Below are 20198 nucleotides of genomic sequence, written 5' to 3'. Positions count from 1 at the left end.
ATGTGTGTGGGGGGTATAGATGTGTGTGTGAGGGTATAGATGTGTGTGTGGGTATAGGTATGTGTGAGGGTATAGATATGTGTGTGTGTGTGTGTGAGGGTATAGATATGTGTGTGTGTGAGGGTATAGATATGTGTGTGTGTGAGGGTATAGATATGTGTGTGTGGGTGAGGGTAAAGATGTGTGTGTGTGAGGATAAAGATGTGTGTGAGGGTATAGATATGTGTGTGTGTGTGTGTGTGTGTGAGGGTATAGATATGTGTGTGAGGGTATAGATATGTGTGTGTGAGGGTATAGATATGTGTGTGTGTGTGAGGGTATAGATATGTGTGTGTGTGTGAGGGTATAGATATGTGTGTGTGTGTGAGGGTATAGATATGTGTGTGTGAGGGTATAGATATGTGTGTGTGAGGGTATAGATATGTGTGTGTGAGGGTATAGATATGTGTGTGTGAGGGTATAGATATGCGTGTGTGTGAGGGTATAGATATGCATGTGTGTGTGAGGGTATAGATATGCGTGTGTGTGAGGGTATAGATATGCGTGTGTGTGAGGGTATAGATATGCGTGTGTGTGAGGGTATAGATATGCGTGTGTGTGAGGGTATAGATATGCGTGTGTGTGAGGGTATAGATATGCGTGTGTGTGAGGGTATAGATATGCGTGTCTGTGAGGGTATAGATATGCGTGTGTGTGAGGGTATAGATATGCGTGTCTGTGAGGGTATAGATATGCGTGTGTGTGAGGGTATAGATATGCGTGTGTGTGTGAGGGTATAGATATGCGTGTGTGTGAGGGTATAGATATGCGTGTGTGTGAGGGTATAGATATGCGTGTGTGTGAGGGTATAGATATGCGTGTGTGTGAGGGTATAGATATGCGTGTGTGTGAGGGTATAGATATGTGTGTGTGTGAGGGTATAGATATGCATGTGTGTGTGAGGGTATAGATATGCATGTGTGTGTGAGGGTATAGATATGCATGTGTGTGAGGGTATAGATATGCATGTGTGTGTGAGGGTATAGATATGCGTGTGTGTGTGAGGGTATAGATATGCATGTGTGTGTGAGGGTATAGATATGCGTGTGTGTGTGTGAGGGTATAGATATGCATGTGTGTGTGAGGGTATAGATATGCGTGTGTGTGTGTGAGGGTATAGATATGCGTGTGTGTGTGTGAGGGTATAGATATGCATGTGTGTGAGGGTATAGATATGCATGTGTGTGAGGGTATAGATATGCATGTGTGTGTGAGGGTATAGATATGCATGTGTGTGAGGGTATAGATATGCGTGTGTGTGTGAGGGTATAGATATGCATGTGTGTGAGGGTATAGATATGCATGTGTGTGTGAGGGTATAGATATGCATGTGTGTGAGGGTATAGATATGCGTGTGTGTGTGAGGGTATAGATATGCGTGTGTGTGTGAGGGTATAGATATGCGTGTGTGTGTGAGGGTATAGATATGCGTGTGTGTGTGAGGGTATAGATATGCGTGTGTGTGTGAGGGTATATCTATGCGTGTGTGTGAGGGTATATCTATGCGTGTGTGTGTGAGGGTATATCTATGCGTGTGTGTGTGAGGGTATATCTATGCGTGTGTGTGGGGGGGTATATCTATGCGTGTGTGTAAGGGTATAGGTGTGTGTGTGTGGGTGTGTGAGAGGGTATAGGTGTGTGTGTGTGTGTGTGAGAGGGTATAGGTGTGTGTGTGTGTGTGTGTGTGAGAGGGTATAGGTGTGTGTGTGTGGGTGTGTGAGAGGGTATAGGTGTGTGTGTGTCAGGGTATAGGTGTGTGAGGGTATAGATGTATGTGTGTGTATAGGGATGTGTGGGTGGGTATAGTTGTGTGTGTGTGTGAGGATATAGGTGTGTGTATGTGTGTGTGTGTATAGGGATGTGGATGTGTGAGGGTATAGGTGTGTGAGGGTATAAATGTATCTGTGTATAGGTGTGTGTGTGTGGGTATAGTTGTGTGTGTGTGGGTATAGGTGTGTGTGTGTGGGTATAGGTGTGTGAGGGTATAGGTGTGTGAGGGTATAGATGTGTGTGTGGGTGTGAGGGTATAGATGTGTGAGGGTAAAGGTATGTGTATAGGTGTATGTGTGTGAGGGTATAGATGTGGGTGAGGATATAGATGTGTGGGTGGGTATAGTTGTGTGTGTGTGTGTGTGTGTGAGGGTATAGGTGTATGTGTGTGAGGGTATAGATGTATGTGTGTGAGGGTATAGATGTGGGTGAGGATATAGATGTGTGGGTGGGTATAGTTTTGTGTGTGTGTGTGTGTGTGAGGGTATAGTTGTGTGTGTATAGGGATGTGTATGTGTGGGTGTTTATAGTTTTGTGTGTGTGTGTGTGAGGGTATAGTTGTGTGTGAGGGTATATATGTGTGTGTGTATAGGGATGTGTATGTGTGAGTGTTTATAGTTGTGTGTGTGTGTGTGTGAGGGTATAGATGTGTGTGAGGGTATAGATGTTGTACAGATGTGTGAGTGTCTTTAGCTGTGCTCTAGTATTTGTCTTTGCTGTGACCTTGGGGTGAGCTGATGTTTCTCTCTATTACAGGAGGTTGGATATGACGGTGACACACCATGCAGTGCTCACCCATGTGCTGGTGGCGCTATTCGGCATGGGCTCCTGGGTATCTGTTAACTCACTGTGGGTAGAGTTGCCTGTTGTAGTGAAAGAGCTTCCAGAAGGTGAGATGTCCTTTATACAGTGCATTCCTACCTATTACCTTCATATTGTACTTACTGCTTATTACCTTCATATTATACTTACTGCTTATTACCTGCTGTACCTACTGACTATTACCTGCTGTACTTACTGCTTATTATCTGCTATACCTACTGCTTATTACCTGCTATACCTACTGCTTATTACCTGCTATACCTACTGCTTATTATCTGCTGTACCTACTGCTTATTATCTGCTATACCTACTGCTTATTACCTGCTATACTTACTGCTTATTACCTGCTGTACCTACTGCTTATTACCTGCTGTACCTACTGCTTATTACCTGATGTACTTACTGCTTATTACCTGCTGTACCTACTGCTTATTACCTGCTGTACCTACTGCTTATTACCTGCTGTACTTACTGCTTATTACCTGCTGTACCTACTGCTTATTACCTGCTATACTTACTGCTTATTACCTGCTGTACTTACTGCTTATTACCTGCTGTACCTACTGCTTATTACCTTCATATTATACTTACTGCTTATTACCTGCTGTACCTACTGACTATTACCTGCTGTACTTACTGCTTATTACCTTCATATTATACTTACTGCTTATTACCTGCTGTACCTACTGACTATTACCTGCTGTACTTACTGCTTATTACCTGCTATACCTACTGCTTATTATCTGCTATACCTACTGCTTATTATCTGCTATACCTACTGCTTATTACCTGCTGTACTTACTGCTTATTACCTGCTGTACCTACTGACTATTACCTGCTGTACTTACTGCTTATTACCTGCTATACCTACTGCTTATTATCTGCTATACCTACTGCTTATTATCTGCTATACCTACTGCTTATTACCTGCTATACTTACTGCTTATTACCTGCTATACTTACTGCTTATTACCTGCTGTACCTACTGCCTATTACCTGCTATACCTACTGCTTATTACCTGCTATACCTACTGCTTATTACCTGCTGTACTTACTGCTTATTACCTGCTGTACCTACTGCCTATTACCTGCTGTACCTACTGCTTATTACCTGCTATACCTACTGCTTATTACCTGCTGTACCTACTGCTTATTACCTGCTGTACCTACTGCTTATTACCTGCTGTACCTACTGCCTATTACCTGCTATACCTACTGCTTATTACCTGCTGTACCTACTGCTTATTACCTGCTGTACTTACTGCTTATTACCTGCTGTACCTACTGCCTATTACCTGCTGTACCTACTGCTTATTCACTGCTATACCTACTGCTTATTACCTGCTGTACTTACTGCTTATTACCTGCTGTACCTACTGCTTATTACCTTCATATTATACTTACTGCTTATTACCTGCTGTACCTACTGACTATTACCTGCTGTACTTACTGCTTATTACCTGCTATACCTACTGCTTATTATCTGCTATACCTACTGCTTATCTGCTATACCTACTGCTTATTACCTGCTATACTTACTGCTTATTACCTGCTGTACTTACTGCTTATTACCTGCTGTACCTACTGACTATTACCTGCTGTACTTACTGCTTATTACCTGCTATACCTACTGCTTATTATCTGCTATACCTACTGCTTATTATCTGCTATACCTACTGCTTATTACCTGCTATACTTACTGCTTATTACCTGCTGTACTTACTGCTTATTACCTGCTGTACCTACTGCCTATTACCTGCTATACCTACTGCTTATTACCTGCTATACCTACTGCTTATTACCTGCTGTACTTACTGCTTATTACCTGCTGTACCTACTGCCTATTACCTGCTGTACCTACTGCTTATTACCTGCTATACCTACTGCTTATTACCTGCTGTACCTACTGCTTATTACCTGCTGTACCTACTGCTTATTACCTGCTGTACCTACTGCCTATTACCTGCTATACCTACTGCTTATTACCTGCTGTACCTACTGCTTATTACCTGCTGTACCTACTGCCTATTACCTGCTGTACCTACTGCTTATTCACTGCTATACCTACTGCTTATTCACTGCTATACCTACTGCTTATTACCTGCTGTACTTACTGCTTATTACCTGCTATACCTACTGCTTATTACCTGCTGTACCTACTGCCTATTACCTGCTGTACTTACTGCCTATTACCTGCTATACCTACTGCTTATTACCTGCTATACCTACTGCTTATTACCTGCTATACCTACTGCTTATTACCTGCTATACCTACTGCTTATTACCTGCTGTACCTACTGCTTATTACCTGCTGTACCTACTGCTTATTACCTTCATATTATACTTACTGCTTATTACCTGCTGTACCTACTGACTATTACCTGCTGTACTTACTGCTTATTACCTGCTATACCTACTGCCTATTACCTGCTATACCTACTGCTTATTCACTGCTATACCTACTGCTTATTACCTGCTATACCTACTGCTTATTACCTGCTATACCTACTGCTTATTACCTGCTGTACCTACTGCTTATTACCTGCTGTACTTACTGCTTATTACCTGCTGTACCTACTGCTTATTACCTGCTATACCTACTGCTTATTATCTGCTATACCTACTGCTTATTACCTGCTGTACCTACTGCTTATTACCTGCTATACCTACTGCTTATTATCTGCTATACCTACTGCTTATTACCTGCTGTACTTACTGCTTATTACCTGCTGTACTTACTGCTTATTACCTGCTGTACTTACTGCTTATTACCTGCTATACCTACTGCTTATTACCTGCTGTACCTACTGCTTATTACCTGCTGTACTTACTGCCTATTACCTGCTATACCTACTGCTTATTACCTGCTATACCTACTGCCTATTACCTGCTATACCTACTGCTTATTCACTGCTATACCTACTGCTTATTACCTGCTATACCTACTGCTTATTACCTGCTATACCTACTGCTTATTACCTGCTATACCTACTGCTTATTACCTGCTGTACCTACTGCTTATTACCTGCTGTACCTACTGCTTATTACCTGCTATACTTACTGCTTATTACCTGCTATACCTACTGCTTATTACCTGCTGTACCTACTGCTTATTACCTGCTATACCTACTGCTTATTATCTGCTATACCTACTGCTTATTACCTGCTATACCTACTGCTTATTACCTGCTGTACTTACTGCTTATTACCTGCTGTACTTACTGCTTATTACCTGCTATACCTACTGCTTATTACCTGCTATACCTACTGCTTATTACCTGCTGTACCTACTGCTTATTACCTGCTGTACCTACTGCTTATTACCTGCTATACTTACTGCTTATTACCTGCTATACTTACTGCTTATTACCTGCTATACCTACTGCTTATTACCTGCTATACCTACTGCTTATTACCTGCTATACTTACTGCTTATTACCTGCTATACTTACTGCTTATTACCTGCTATACCTACTGCTTATTACCTGCTATACTTACTGCTTATTACCTGCTATACCTACTGCTTATTACCTGCTATACCTACTGCTTATTACCTGCTGTACCTACTGCTTATTACCTGCTGTACTTACTGCTTATTACCTGCTGTACCTACTGCTTATTACCTGCTGTACCTACTGCTTATTACCTGCTATACTTACTGCTTATTACCTGCTATACTTACTGCTTATTACCTGCTGTACCTACTGCTTATTACCTGCTGTACCTACTGCTTATTACCTGATGTACTTACTGCTTATTACCTGCTGTACCTACTGCTTATTACCTGCTGTACTTACTGCTTATTACCTGCTATACCTACTGCTTATTACCTGCTATACCTATTGCTTATTACCTGCTGTACCTACTACTTATTACCTGCTTTACTTACTGCTTATTACCTGCTGTACTTACTGCCTATTACCTGTGTGCTGTGCCCTGTGACTTATTACCGGCTGGGTCAGCACCTTTGACACCATTACATTATACCCAGTGCATATTTCTGTGTACAGATGTCATTCTGTAGAGACAATGACATTTCAGAGCCTATAAACCTGAGTGAATAGATTTGTACTTCTATAATCTTTATGAAAAGCTGTTGGGCAGGTTACTGTTTATTATCATCACGTGGAGCTTTATGGGGATATGACCAGGACCTGAAGATCTAGGCAAAATGTGAACTTAATTTACCTAAATTGTCCTCAAACAGCGCATCTCAGGTTATAAAATGAAAAGCAGCTGACGTACAGCTATACTACTTGTTCCAGACACCACATACTGACTGTTGTCCCTGCCACTTGAGTAAAGAGTCTTTATAGTACCGGTGAGGGTATATCTATGCGTGTGTGTCGTCTCTCCTGTACCGTCCTATACCCTTTATACTGCTCTCCCTCTCTCCTGTACTGTCCTATACCCTTTATACTGCTCTCCTTCTCTCCTGTACCGTCCTATACCCTTTATACTGCTCTCTCTCTCTCTCCTGTACCGTCCTATACCCTTTATACTGCTCTCTCTCTCTCCTGTACCGTCCTATACCCTTTATACTGCTCTCCCTCTCTCCTGTACCGTCCTATACCCTTTATACTGCTCTCCCTCTCTCCTGTACTGTCCTATACCCTTTATACTGCTCTCCTTCTCTCCTGTACCGTCCTATACCCTTTATACTGCTCTCTCTCTCTCTCTCTCTCTCTCTCTCTCCTGTGCCGTCCTATACCCTTTATACTGCTCTCTCTCTCTCCTGTACCGTCCTATACCCTTTATACTGCTCTCTCCTTCTCTCCTGTACCGTCCTATACCCTTTATACTGCTCTCTCTCTCTCCTGTACCGTCTTATACCCTTTATACTGCTCTCTCTCTCCTGTACCGTCCTATACCCTTTATACTGCTCTCCCTCTCTCCTGTACCGTCCTATACCCTTTATACTGCTCTCCCTCTCTCCTGTACTGTCCTATACCCTTTATACTGCTCTCCCTCTCTCCTGTACTGTCCTATACCCTTTATACTGCTCTCCTTCTCTCCTGTACCGTCCTATACCCTTTATACTGCTCTCCTTCTCTCCTGTACCGTCCTATACCCTTTATACTGCTCTCTCTCTCTCTCTCTCTCTCTCTCTCTCTCCTGTACCGTCCTATACCCTTTATACTGCTCTCTCTCTCTCCTGTACCGTCCTATACCCTTTATACTGCTCTCTCTCTCCTGTACCGTCCTATACCCTTTATACTGCTCTCTCTCTCCTGTACCGTCCTATACCCTTTATACTGCTCTCCCTCTCTCCTGTACCGTCCTATACCCTTTATACTGCTCTCCCTCTCTCCTGTACTGTCCTATACCCTTTATACTGCTCTCCCTCTCTCCTGTACTGTCCTATACCCTTTATACTGCTCTCCTTCTCTCCTGTACCGTCCTATACCCTTTATACTGCTCTCTCCCTCTCTCCTGTACCGTCCTATACCCTTTATACTGCTCTCTCTCTCTCTCCTGTACCGTCCTATACCCTTTATACTGCTCTCTCTCTCCTGTACCGTCCTATACCCTTTATACTGCTCTCTCTCTCTCTCTCCTGTACCGTCCTATACCCTTTATACTGCTCTCTCCCTCTCCCTCTCCTGTACTGTCCTATACCCTTTATACTGCTCTCTCTCTCCTGTACCGTCCTATACCCTTTATACTGCTCGCTCTCTCTCCTGTACCGTCCTATACCCTTTATACTCCTCTCTCCTTCTCTCCTGTACCGTCCTATACCCTTTATACTGCTCTCCCTCTCTCCTGTACCGTCCTATACCCTTTATACTGCTCTCTCTCTCTCCTGTAACGTCCTATACCCTTTATACTGCTCTCTCTCTCTCTCTCCTGTACCGTCCTATACCCTTTATACTGCTCTCCCTCTCTCCTGTACCGTCCTATACCCTTTATACTGCTCTCTCTCTCTCTCTCTCCTGTAACGTCCTATACCCTTTATACTGCTCTCTCTCTCTCTCTCCTGTACCGTCCTATACCCTTTATACTGCTCTCCCTCTCTCCTGTACCGTCCTATACCCTTTATACTGCTCTCTCTCTCTCTCTCCTGTACCGTCCTATACCCTTTATACTGCTCTCTCTCTCTCCTGTACCGTCCTATACCCTTTATACTGCTCTCTCTCTCTCTCCTGTACCGTCCTATACCCTTTATACTGCTCTCTCTCTCTCCTGTACCATCCTATACCCTTTATACTGCTCTCCCTCTCTCCTGTACCGTCCTATACCCTTTATACTGCTCTCTCTCTCTCTCCTGTACCGTCCTATACCCTTTATACTGCTCTCTCTCTCTCTCCTGTACCGTCCTATACCCTTTATACTGCTCTCCCTCTCTCCTGTACCGTCCTATACCCTTTATACTGCTCTCTCTCTCTCTCCTGTACCGTCCTATACCCTTTATACTGCGCTCTCTCTCTCTCTCTCTCTCTCCTGTAACGTCCTATACCCTTTATACTGCTCTCTCTCTCTCTCCTGTACCGTTCTATACCCTTTATACTGCTCTCCCTCTCTCCTGTACCGTCCTATATCCTTTATACTGCTCTCCCTCTCTCCTGTACCATCCTATACCCTTTATACTGCTCTCTCTCTCTCCTGTACCGTCCTATACCCTTTATACTGCTCTCTCTCTCTCTCCTGTACCGTCCTATACCCTTTATACTGCTCTCTCCCTCTCCTGTACCGTCCTATACCCTTTATACTGCTCTCTCTCTCTCCTGTACCGTCCTATACCCTTTATACTGCTCTCCTTCTCTCCTGTACCGTCCTATACCCTTTATACTGCTCTCCTTCTCTCCTGTACCGTCCTATACCCTTTATACTGCTCTCTCTCTCTCCTGTACCGTCCTATACCCTTTATACTGCTCTCCCTCTCTCCTGTACCGTCCTATACCCTTTATACTGCTCTCCCTCCCTCTCTCTCTCCTGTACCGTCCTATACCCTTTATACTGCTCTCTCTCTCTCTTCTGTACCATCCTATACCCTTTATACTGCTCTCTCCCTCTCTCCTGTACCGTACTATACCCTTTATACTGCTCTCTCCCTCTCTCCTGTACCGTCCTATACCCTTTTTCTCTTGTTAAGTGTATCCAGTCCACGGATCATCCATTACTTATGGGATATTAACTCCTCCCCAACAGGAAGTGCAAGAGGATTCACCCAGCAGAGCTGCTATATAGCTCCTCCCCTAACTGCCATTACCAGTCATTCTCTTGCACCCAGCAACTAGATAGGTCGTGTGAGAGGACTATGGTGATTATACTTAGTTTTATATCTTCAATCAAAAGTTTGTTATTTTAAAATAGCACCGGAGTGTGTTATTACCTCTCTGGCAGAGTTTGAGGAAGAATCTACCAGAGTTTTGCTATGATTTTAGCCGGAGTAGTTAAGATCATATTGCTGTTCTCGGCCATCTGAGGAGTGAGGTAAACTTCAGATCAGGGGACAGCGGGCAGATGAATCTGCATAGAGGTATGTAGCAGTTTTTATTTTCTGACAATGGAATTGATGAGAAAATCCTGCCATACCGATATGTCATGTATGTATACTTTACACTTCAGTATTCTGGGAGAATGGTACTTCACTAGAATTACACTGTAAGAAATACATAAAGCTGTTTAATAACTAGAGATTATGTTTAACGTTTTTGCTGGAATGTAAAATCGTTTTCATTTGCTGAGGTACTGAGTGAATAAATGTTTGGGCACCATTTTTCCACTTGGCAGTTGCTTAAATCTGTTTTTTCTGTCAGTTTCTGTTCTACCTCACTGCTGTGTGTGAGGGGGAGGGGCCGTTTTTTGGCGCTTTTTCTATGCATCAAATATTTCAGTCAGCAACTCATTGTATTCCCTGCATGATCTGGTTCATCTCTACAGAGCTCAGAGGTCTTCAAAACTTATTTTGAGGGAGGTAATTTCTCTCAGCAGAGCTGTGAGAATTATAGTTTGACTGAAATAAAAACTTTTATTCTGTAATTTGTTTCCTGCTTTCAGAAATTGTTATCTTTGCTAATGGGATTAAACCTTTGCTAAAGTTGTGTTGTTTACAAGGATTGAGGCTATAACTGTTTCAATTTATTAATTTTTAACTGTCATAGATCTTCTGTGCTTCTTAAAGGCACAGTACGTTTTAATATTATTCTATTTGAATTGTATTTCCAAGTTGCAAGTTTATTTGCTAGTGTGTTAAACATGTCTGATTCAGAAGATGATACCTGTGTCATTTGTTGCAATGCCAAAGTGGAGCCCAATAGAAATTTATGTACTAACTGTATTGATGCTACTTTTAAATAAAAATCAATCTGTACAAATTGAACAAATTTCACCAAACAACGAGGGGAGAGTTATGCCGACTAACTCGCCTCACGTGTCAGTACCTACATCTCCCGCTCAGAGGGAGGTACGTGATATTGTAGCGCCGAGTACAGCTGGGCGGCCATTACAAATCACATTACAGGATATGGCTACTGTTATGACTGAAGTTTTGGCTAAATTACCAGAACTAAAAGGTAAGCGTGATCACTCTGGGGTGAGAACAGAGTGCGCTGATAATATTAGGGCCATGTCAGACACTGCGTCACAGGTGGCAGAACATGAGGACGGAGAACTTCATTCTGTGGGTGACGGTTCTGATCCAAACAGACTGGATTCAGATATTTCAAATTTTAAATTTAAACTGGAAAACCTCCGTGTATTACTAGGGGAGGTGTTAGCGGCTCTGAATGATTGTAACACAGTTGCAATACCAGAAAAAATGTGTAGGTTGGATAAATATTTTGCGGTACCGTCGAGTACTGACGTTTTTCCTATACCTAAGAGACTTACTGAAATTGTTACTAAGGAGTGGGATAGACCCGGTGTGCCGTTCTCACCCCCTCCGATATTTAGAAAGATGTTTCCAATAGACACCACCACACGGGACTTATGGCAAACGATCCCTAAGGTGGAGGGAGCAGTTTCTACTTTAGCTAAGCGTACCACTATCCCGGTGGAGGATAGCTGTGCCTTTTCAGATCCAATGGATAAAAAGTTAGAGGGTTACCTTAAGAAAATGTTTGTTCAACAAGGTTTTATATTGCAACCCCTTGCATGCATTGCGCCTGTCACGGCTGCAGCAGCATTTTGGTTTGAGTCTCTGGAAGGGACACTTGAATCAGCTCCATTAGATGAGATTACACACAGGCTTAAAGCTCTTAAGTTAGCTAACTCATTTATTTCAAATGCCGTAGTACATTTAACTAAGCTTACGGCTAAGAATTCCGGATTCGCCATTCAGGCGCGCAGAGCACTGTGGCTAAAATCCTGGTCAGCTGACGTTACTTCTAAGTCTAAATTTCTTAATATACCTTTCAAAGGGCAGACCTTATTCGGGCCCGGATTGAAAGAAATTATCGCTGACATTACAGGAGGTAAAGGCCATGCCCTGCCTCAAGACAGAGCCAAACCTAAGGCTAGACAATCTAATTTTCGTTCCTTTCGGAATTTCAAAGCAGGAGCAGCATCAACTTCCTCTGCTCCAAAACAAGAAGGATCTGTTGCTCGCTACAGACAAGGCTGGAGACCTAACCAGTCCTGGAACTAGGGCAAGCAGGCCAGGAAACCTGCTGGTGCCCCTAAAACAGCATGAATTGAGGGCCCCCGATCCGGGAACGGATCTAGTGGGGGGCAGACTTTCTCTCTTCGCCCAGGCTTGGGCAAGAGATGTCCAGGATCCCTGGGCGCTAGAGATAATATCTCAGGGATACCTTCTGGACTTCAAATACTCTCCCCCAAGAGAGAGATTTCATCTGTCAAGGTTGTCAACAAACCAAATAAAGAAAGAGGCGTTTCTACGCTGCGTACAAGAGCTTTTATTAATGGGAGTAATCCATCCAGTTCCACAGTCGGAACAGGGACAAGGGTTTTACTCAAATCTGTTTGTGGTTCCCAAAAAAGAGGGAACTTTCAGGCCAATCCTGGATTTAAAGATCCTAAACAAATTCCTAAGAGTTCCATCGTTCAAAATGGAGTCTATTCGGACAATTTTACCCATGATCCAAAAGGGTCAGTACATGACCACAGTGGATTTAAAGGATGCTTACCTTCACATACCGATTCACAAAGATCATTACCGGTATCTAAGGTTTGCCTTTCTAGACAGGCATTACCAGTTTGTAGCTCTTCCATTCGGATTGGCTACGGCTCCGAGAATCTTCACAAAGGTTCTGGGTGCTCTTCTGGCGGTACTAAGACCGCGAGGAATTGCGGTAGCTCCGTACCTAGACGACATTCTGATACAAGCTTCAAGCTTTCAAACTGCCAAGTCTCATACAGAGTTAGTACTGGCATTTCTAAGGTCGCATGGATGGAAGGTGAACGAAAAGAAGAGTTCTCTCTTTCCACTCACAAGAGTTCCCTTCTTGGGGACTCTTATAGATTCTGTAGAAATGAAGATTTACCTGACAGAAGACAGGTTAACAAAGCTTCAAAATGCATGCCGTGTCCTTCATTCCATTCAACACCCGTCAGTAGCTCAATGCATGGAGGTGATCGGCTTAATGGTAGCAGCAATGGACATAGTACCCTTTGCACGCCTACATCTCAGACCGCTGCAATTGTGCATGCTAAGTCAGTGGAATGGGGATTACTCAGACTTGTCCCCTACTCTGAATCTGGATCAAGAGACCAGAAATTCTCTTCTATGGTGGCTTTCTCGGCCACATCTGTCCAGGGGGATGCCATTCAGCAGGCCGGACTGGACAATTGTAACAACAGACGCCAGCCTACTAGGTTGGGGCGCTGTCTGGAATTCTCTGAAGGCTCAGGGACAATGGAATCAGGAGGAGAGTCTCCTACCAATAAACATTCTGGAATTGAGAGCAGTTCTCAATGCCCTTCTGGCTTGGCCCCAGTTAACAACTCGGGGGTTCATCAGGTTTCAGTCGGACAACATCACGACTGTAGCTTACATCAACCATCAGGGAGGAACAAGAAGCTCCCTAGCAATGATGGAAGTATCAAAGATAATTCGCTGGGCAGAGTCTCACTCTTGCCACCTGTCAGCAATCCACATCCCAGGAGTGGAGAACTGGGAGGCGGATTTCTTAAGTCGTCAGACTTTTCATCCGGGGGAGTGGGAACTTCATCCGGAGGTCTTTGCCCAAATACTTCGACGTTGGGGCAAACCAGAGATAGATCTCATGGCGTCTCGACAGAACGCCAAGCTTCCTCGTTATGGGTCCAGATCCAGGGATCCGGGAGCGGTTCTGATAGATGCTTTGACAGCACCTTGGACCTTCGGGATGGCTTATGTGTTTCCACCCTTCCCGATGCTTCCTCGATTGATTGCCAGAATCAAACAGGAGAGAGCATCAGTGATTCTAATAGCGCCTGCATGGCCACGCAGGACTTGGTATGCAGATCTAGTGGACATGTCATCCTGTCCACCTTGGTCGCTACCTCTGAAACAGGACCTTCTGATCCAGGGTCCCTTCAAACATCAAAATCTAATTTCTCTGAAGCTGACTGCTTGGAAATTGAACGCTTGATTTTATCAAAACGTGTTTTTTCTGAGTCAGTTATTGATACCTTAATACAGGCTAGGAAGCCTGTTACCAGAAAGATTTACCATAAGATATGGCGCAAATACTTATATTGGTGCGAATCCAAGAGTTACTCATGGAGTAAGGTTAGGATTCCGAGGATATTGTCTTTTCTACAAGAAGGTTTAGAAAAGGGTTTATCCGCTAGTTCCTTAAAGGGACAGATTTCAGCTCTGTCCATTCTTTTACACAAACGTCTGTCAGAAGTTCCGGACGTTCAAGCTTTTTGTCAGACTTTAGCTAGGATCAAGCCTGTGTTTAAAACTGTTGCTCCACCATGGAGTTTGAACTTAGTTCTTAATGTTTTACAGGGGGTTCCGTTTGAACCCCTTCATTCCATTGATATCAAGTTGTTATCTTGGAAAGTTCTGTTTTTAATGGCGATTTCCTCGGCTCGAAGAGTCTCTGAGTTATCTGCCTTACATTGTGATTCTCCTTATCTGATTTTTCATTCAGACAAGGTAGTTCTGAGTGACCACCTTAGGTAGGAACCCAGGTTTAGTACGAACAGGAATATCAATCAAGAGATTGTGGTTCCATCTTTGTGTCCTAATCCTTCTTCGAAAAAGGAACGTCTGCTACACAATCTAGATGTAGTCCGTGCCCTGAAATTTTATCTACAGGCAACTAAGGATTTTCGACAAACGTCTTCCCTGTTTGTCGTTTATTCTGGTCAGAGGAGAGGTCAAAAAGCTTCGGCTACCTCTCTCTCCTTTTGGCTTTGTAGCATAATACGGTTAGCCTATGAGACTGCTGGACAGCAGCCTCCTGAAAGAATTACAGCACATTCTACTAGAGCTGTGGCTTCCACTTGGGCCTTTAGGAATGAGGCTTCTGTTGAACAGATTTGCAAGGCTGCAACTTGGTCTTCTCTTCATACTTTTTCCAAATTTTACAAATTTGACACTTTTGCTTCTTCGGAGGCTGTTTTTGGGAGAAAGGTTCTTCAGGCAGTGGTTCCTTCCGTATAAAGAGCCTGCCTGTCCCTCCCGTCATCCGTGTACTTTAGCTTTGGTATTGGTATCCCATAAGTAATGGATGATCCGTGGACTGGATACACTTAACAAGAGAAAACATAATTTATGCTTACCTGATAAATTTATTTCTCTTGTAGTGTATCCAGTCCACGGCCCGCCCTGTCACTTTAAGGCAGGTAATTTTTCCATTAAACTACAGTCACCACTGCACCCTATGGTTTTCCTTTCTCTGCATGTTTTCGGTCGAATGACTGGTAATGGCAGTTAGGGGAGGAGCTATATAGCAGCTCTGCTGGGTGAATCCTCTTGCACTTCCTGTTGGGGAGGAGTTAATATCCCATAAGTAATGGATGATCCGTGGACTGGATACACTACAAGAGAAATAAATTTATCAGGTAAGCATAAATTATGTTATACTGCTCTCTCTCTCTCTTCTGTACCATCCTATACCCTTTATACTGCTCTCTCTCTCTCTCCTGTACCGTACTATACCCTTTATACTGCTCTCTCTCTCTCTCTCTCTCTCTCCTGTACTGTCCTATACCCTTTATACTGCTCTCTCTCTCTCTCCTGTACCGTCCTATACCCTTTATACTGCTCTCTCTCTCTCTTCTGTACCATCCTATACCCTTTATACTGCTCTCTCTCTCTGTCTCTCCTGTACCGTCCTATACCCTTTATACTGCTCTCTCTCTCTCTCCTGTACCGTCCTATAACCTTTATACTTCTCTCCCTCTCTCTCCTGTACCGTCCTATACCCTTTATACTGCTCTCTCTCTCTCCTGTACCGTCCTATACCCTTTATACTGCTCTCCCTCTCTCCTGTACCGTCCTATACCCTTTATACTGCTCTCTCTCTCTCTCTCCTGTACCGTCCTATACCCTTTATACTGCTCTCTCTCTCTCCTGTACCGTCCTATACCCTTTATACTGCTCTCTCTCTCTCTCTCCTGTACCGTCCTATACCCTTTATACTGCGCTCTCTCTCTCTCTCTCTCTCTCTCTCCTGTAACGTCCTATACCCTTTATACTGCTCTCTCTCTCTCTCTCTCTCTCTCTCTCTCTCTCTCCTGTAACGTCCTATACCCTTTATACTGCTCTCTCTCTCTCTCTCTCCTGTACTGTCCTATACCCTTTATACTGCTCTCTCTCTCTCCTGTACCGTCCTATACCCTTTATACTGCTCTCTCTCTCTCCTGTACCGTCCTATACCCTTTATACTGCTCTCTCTCTCTCCTGTACCGTCCTATACCCTTTATACTGCTCTCTCTCTCTCTCCTGTACTGTCCTATACCCTTTATACTGCTCTCTCTCTCTCTCTCCTGTACTGTCCTATACCCTTTATACTGCTCTCTCTCTCTCCTGTACCGTCCTATACCCTTTATACTGCTCTCTCTCTCTCCTGTACCGTCCTATACCCTTTATACTGCTCTCCCTCTCTCTCTCCTGTACCGTCCTATACCCTTTATAATGCTCGCTCTCTCTCCTGTACCGTCCTATACCCTTTATACTGCTCGCTCTCTATCCTGTCCTATACCCTTTATACTGCTCTCTCTCTCTCTCTCCTGTACCGTCCTATACCCTTTATACTGCTCTCTCTCTCTCTCCTGTACCGTCCTATACCCTTTATACTGGTCTCTCTCTCTCCTGTACCGTCCTATACCCTTTATACTGCTCTCTCTCTCTCCTGTACCGTCCTATACCCTTTATACTGCTCTCTCTCTCTCCTTTACCGTCCTATAACCTTTATACTGCTCTCCCTCTCTCTCCTGTACCGTCCTATACCCTTTATACTGCTCTCTCTCTCTCCTGTACCGTCCTATACCCTTTATACTGCTCTCTCTCTCTCTCTCTCCTGTACCGTCCTATACCCTTTATACTGCGCTCTCTCTCTCTCCTGTACCGTCCTATAACCTTTATACTGCTCTCTCTCTCTCCTGTACCGTCCTATACCCTTTATACTGCTCTCTCTCTCTCTTCTGTACCATCCTATACCCTTTATACTGCTCTCTCCTTCTCTCCTGTACCGTCCTATACCCTTTATACTGCTCTCTCCCTCTCTCCTGTACCGTCCTATACCCTTTATACTGCTCTCTCTCTCTCTTCTGTACCATCCTATACCCTTTATACTGCTCTCTCTCTCTGTCTCTCCTGTACCGTCCTATACCCTTTATACTGCTCTCTCTCTCTCTCCTGTACCGTCCTATAACCTTTATACTGCTCTCCCTCTCTCTCCTGTACCGTCCTATACCCTTTATACTGCTCTCTCTCTCTCCTGTACCGTCCTATAACCTTTATACTGCTCTCTCTCTCTCCTGTACCGTCCTATACCCTTTATACTGCTCTCCCTCTCTCCTGTACCGTCCTATACCCTTTATACTGCTCTCTCTCTCTCTCTCCTGTACCGTCCTATACCCTTTATACTGCTCTCTCTCTCTCCTGTACCGTCCTATACCCTTTATACTGCTCTCTCTCTCTCTCTCCTGTACCGTCCTATACCCTTTATACTGCGCTCTCTCTCTCTCTCCTGTAACGTCCTATACCCTTTATACTGCTCTCTCTCTCTCCTGTACCGTCCTATACCCTTTATACTGCTCTCTCTCTCTCCTGTACCATCCTATACCCTTTATACTGCTCTCTCTCTCTCCCTCTCTCCTGTACCGTCCTATACCCTTTATACTGCTCTCTCTCTCTCTCCTGTACCGTCCTATAACCTTTATACTGCTCTCCCTCTCTCTCCTGTACCGTCCTATACCCTTTATACTGCTCTCTCTCTCTCCTGTACCGTCCTATAACCTTTATACTGCTCTCTCTCTCTCCTGTACCGTCCTATACCCTTTATACTGCTCTCCCTCTCTCCTGTACCGTCCTATACCCTTTATACTGCTCTCTCTCTCTCTCTCCTGTACCGTCCTATACCCTTTATACTGCTCTCTCTCTCTCCTGTACCGTCCTATACCCTTTATACTGCTCTCTCTCTCTCTCTCCTGTACCGTCCTATACCCTTTATACTGCGCTCTCTCTCTCTCTCCTGTAACGTCCTATACCCTTTATACTGCTCTCTCTCTCTCCTGTACCGTCCTATACCCTTTATACTGCTCTCTCTCTCTCCTGTACCATCCTATACCCTTTATACTGCTCTCTCTCTCTCCCTCTCTCCTGTACCGTCCTATACCCTTTATACTGCTCTCTCTCTCTCTCCTGTACCGTCCTATACCCTTTATACTGCTCTCTCTCTCTCCTGTACCGTCCTATACCCTTTATACTGCTCTCTCTCTCTCTCCTGTACCGTCCTATAACCTTTATACTGCTCTCTCTCCTGTACCGTCCTATACCCTTTATACTGCTCTCTCTCTCTCTCTCTCCTGTACCGTCCTATACCCTTTATACTGCTCTCTCTCTCTCCTGTACCGTCCTATACCCTTTATACTGCTCTCTCTCTCTCTCTCTCTCTCTCTCCTGTACCGTCCTATAACCTTTATACTGCTCTCTCTCTCTCTCTCTCTCTCTCCTGTACCGTCCTATACCCTTTATACTGCTCTCTCTCTCTCCTGTACCGTCCTATACCCTTTATACTGCTCTCTCTCTCTCTCTCTCTCTCTCTCCTGTACTGTCCTATACCCTTTATACTGCTCTCTCTCTCTCTCTCTCTCTCCTGTACCGTCCTATACCCTTTATACTGCTCTCTCTCTCTCTCTCTCTCTCTCTCCTGTACCGTCCTATACCCTTTATACTGCTCTCTCTCTCTCCTGTACCGTCCTATACCCTTTAAACTGCTCTCTCTCTCTCCTTTACCGTCCTATACCCTTTATACTGCTCTCTATCTCTCTCCTGTACCATCCTATACCCTTTATACTGCTCTCTCTCTCTCCCTCTCTCCTGTACCGTCCTATACCCTTTATACTGCTCTCTCTCTCTCTCCTGTACTGTCCTATACCCTTTATACGGCTCTCTATCTCTCTCCTGTACCATCCTATACCCTTTATACTGCTCTCTCTCTCTCCCTCTCTCCTGTACCGTCCTATACCCTTTATACTGCTCTCTCTCTCTCCTGTACCGTCCTATACCCTTTATACTGTTCTCTCTCCCTCTCTCTTCTGTACCATCCTATACCCTTTATACTGCTCTCTCTCTCTCTCCTGTACCGTCCTATACCCTTTATACTGCTCTCTCTCTCTCCTGTACCATCCTTGTTACGGTTGCCTCCAGGCTGGCTGGAAGTTGGACCGTAGAAAAGGATGCTCCTAGCGCTCACCAAAGGAGCAGCAGCACCGTGGACTCTATAACTACTGCGTAGCCACCATCAGTAATGCAGACTATATGAACCACCGCTGCTGGGCTGGTATCTCGCCGTCTGCTCTGCGCCCTGGACCTACGACTAGGCTCCAGTAGGCGAACCTCTTCCTTCTGTAGCAATCCCTGTAGCTAAGGGAGTATGAAAAACATAGCAATCCCTGTAGTGATTATAAGCTGTATCCTACAAACATGAGTCAAAGCTTCAAGTTAGAGGGTCAACATAGGTCTGAAGTGCTGGAGCACACAGCCTGCTTTTTATTGAGGTTACATGAAAACAGGACACTCTCAGGGGGAGGCATAAAATCCCCCATCACACATTTGATATTAGATAGAGAGACACTCCCTTTGACAGGCCACAACATTACTTCAGCAGATAACATTTTACACACAATAAAACAATGCAGTCCACCTTATCACTACTAGAAGTCTGATTAGACAATGGGAAAGTTTATCACTAAACTTAATTAGAGCTGATCCCAGCAAACTTGTATTTAGAATGCTTCTTGAAGCTGAACAAAGTTATCTCTGTAGTTCTGACCGAAGGGTCTGTCACATAGCACTTAATGGCACACAATGAAACTGAACCAAGTGGGAGAAAGCCAGGGACAAGTCATTTCACAGGTCTGGGGACATAGTCTTAAAGGGGCATTGTTCACCAAAGTCACAATATGTCCCCAGACGGTTCTTAAAGGGCCACACACACCCA

At 44.2% G+C, this 20198-nt stretch overlaps 1 protein-coding gene across 1 annotated transcript in view; it reads left to right on the top strand.

The window, feature by feature from the left end:
• Window positions 1-2466: 2466 nt before the first annotated feature.
• Window positions 2467-20198, top strand: part of LOC128643767 (solute carrier family 52, riboflavin transporter, member 2) — a gene marked incomplete at its 3' end in the record, with an annotated part of 85358 nt that continues 67626 nt past the window's right edge. Inside the window, exon 1 of the mRNA XM_053696584.1 lies at window positions 2467-2699. Coding sequence (XP_053552559.1) covers window positions 2576-2699 — 124 coding nt within the window. The remainder of the gene's footprint in view (window positions 2700-20198) is intronic.

This window comes from Bombina bombina, unplaced genomic scaffold, assembly GCF_027579735.1.
Source record: "Bombina bombina isolate aBomBom1 unplaced genomic scaffold, aBomBom1.pri scaffold_958, whole genome shotgun sequence".
In the NCBI taxonomy this organism is placed as follows: Eukaryota; Metazoa; Chordata; class Amphibia; order Anura; family Bombinatoridae; genus Bombina; species Bombina bombina.
Note: the sequence above shows the minus strand (reverse complement) of the source record. Positions and strands in the feature narration are given on the sequence as shown.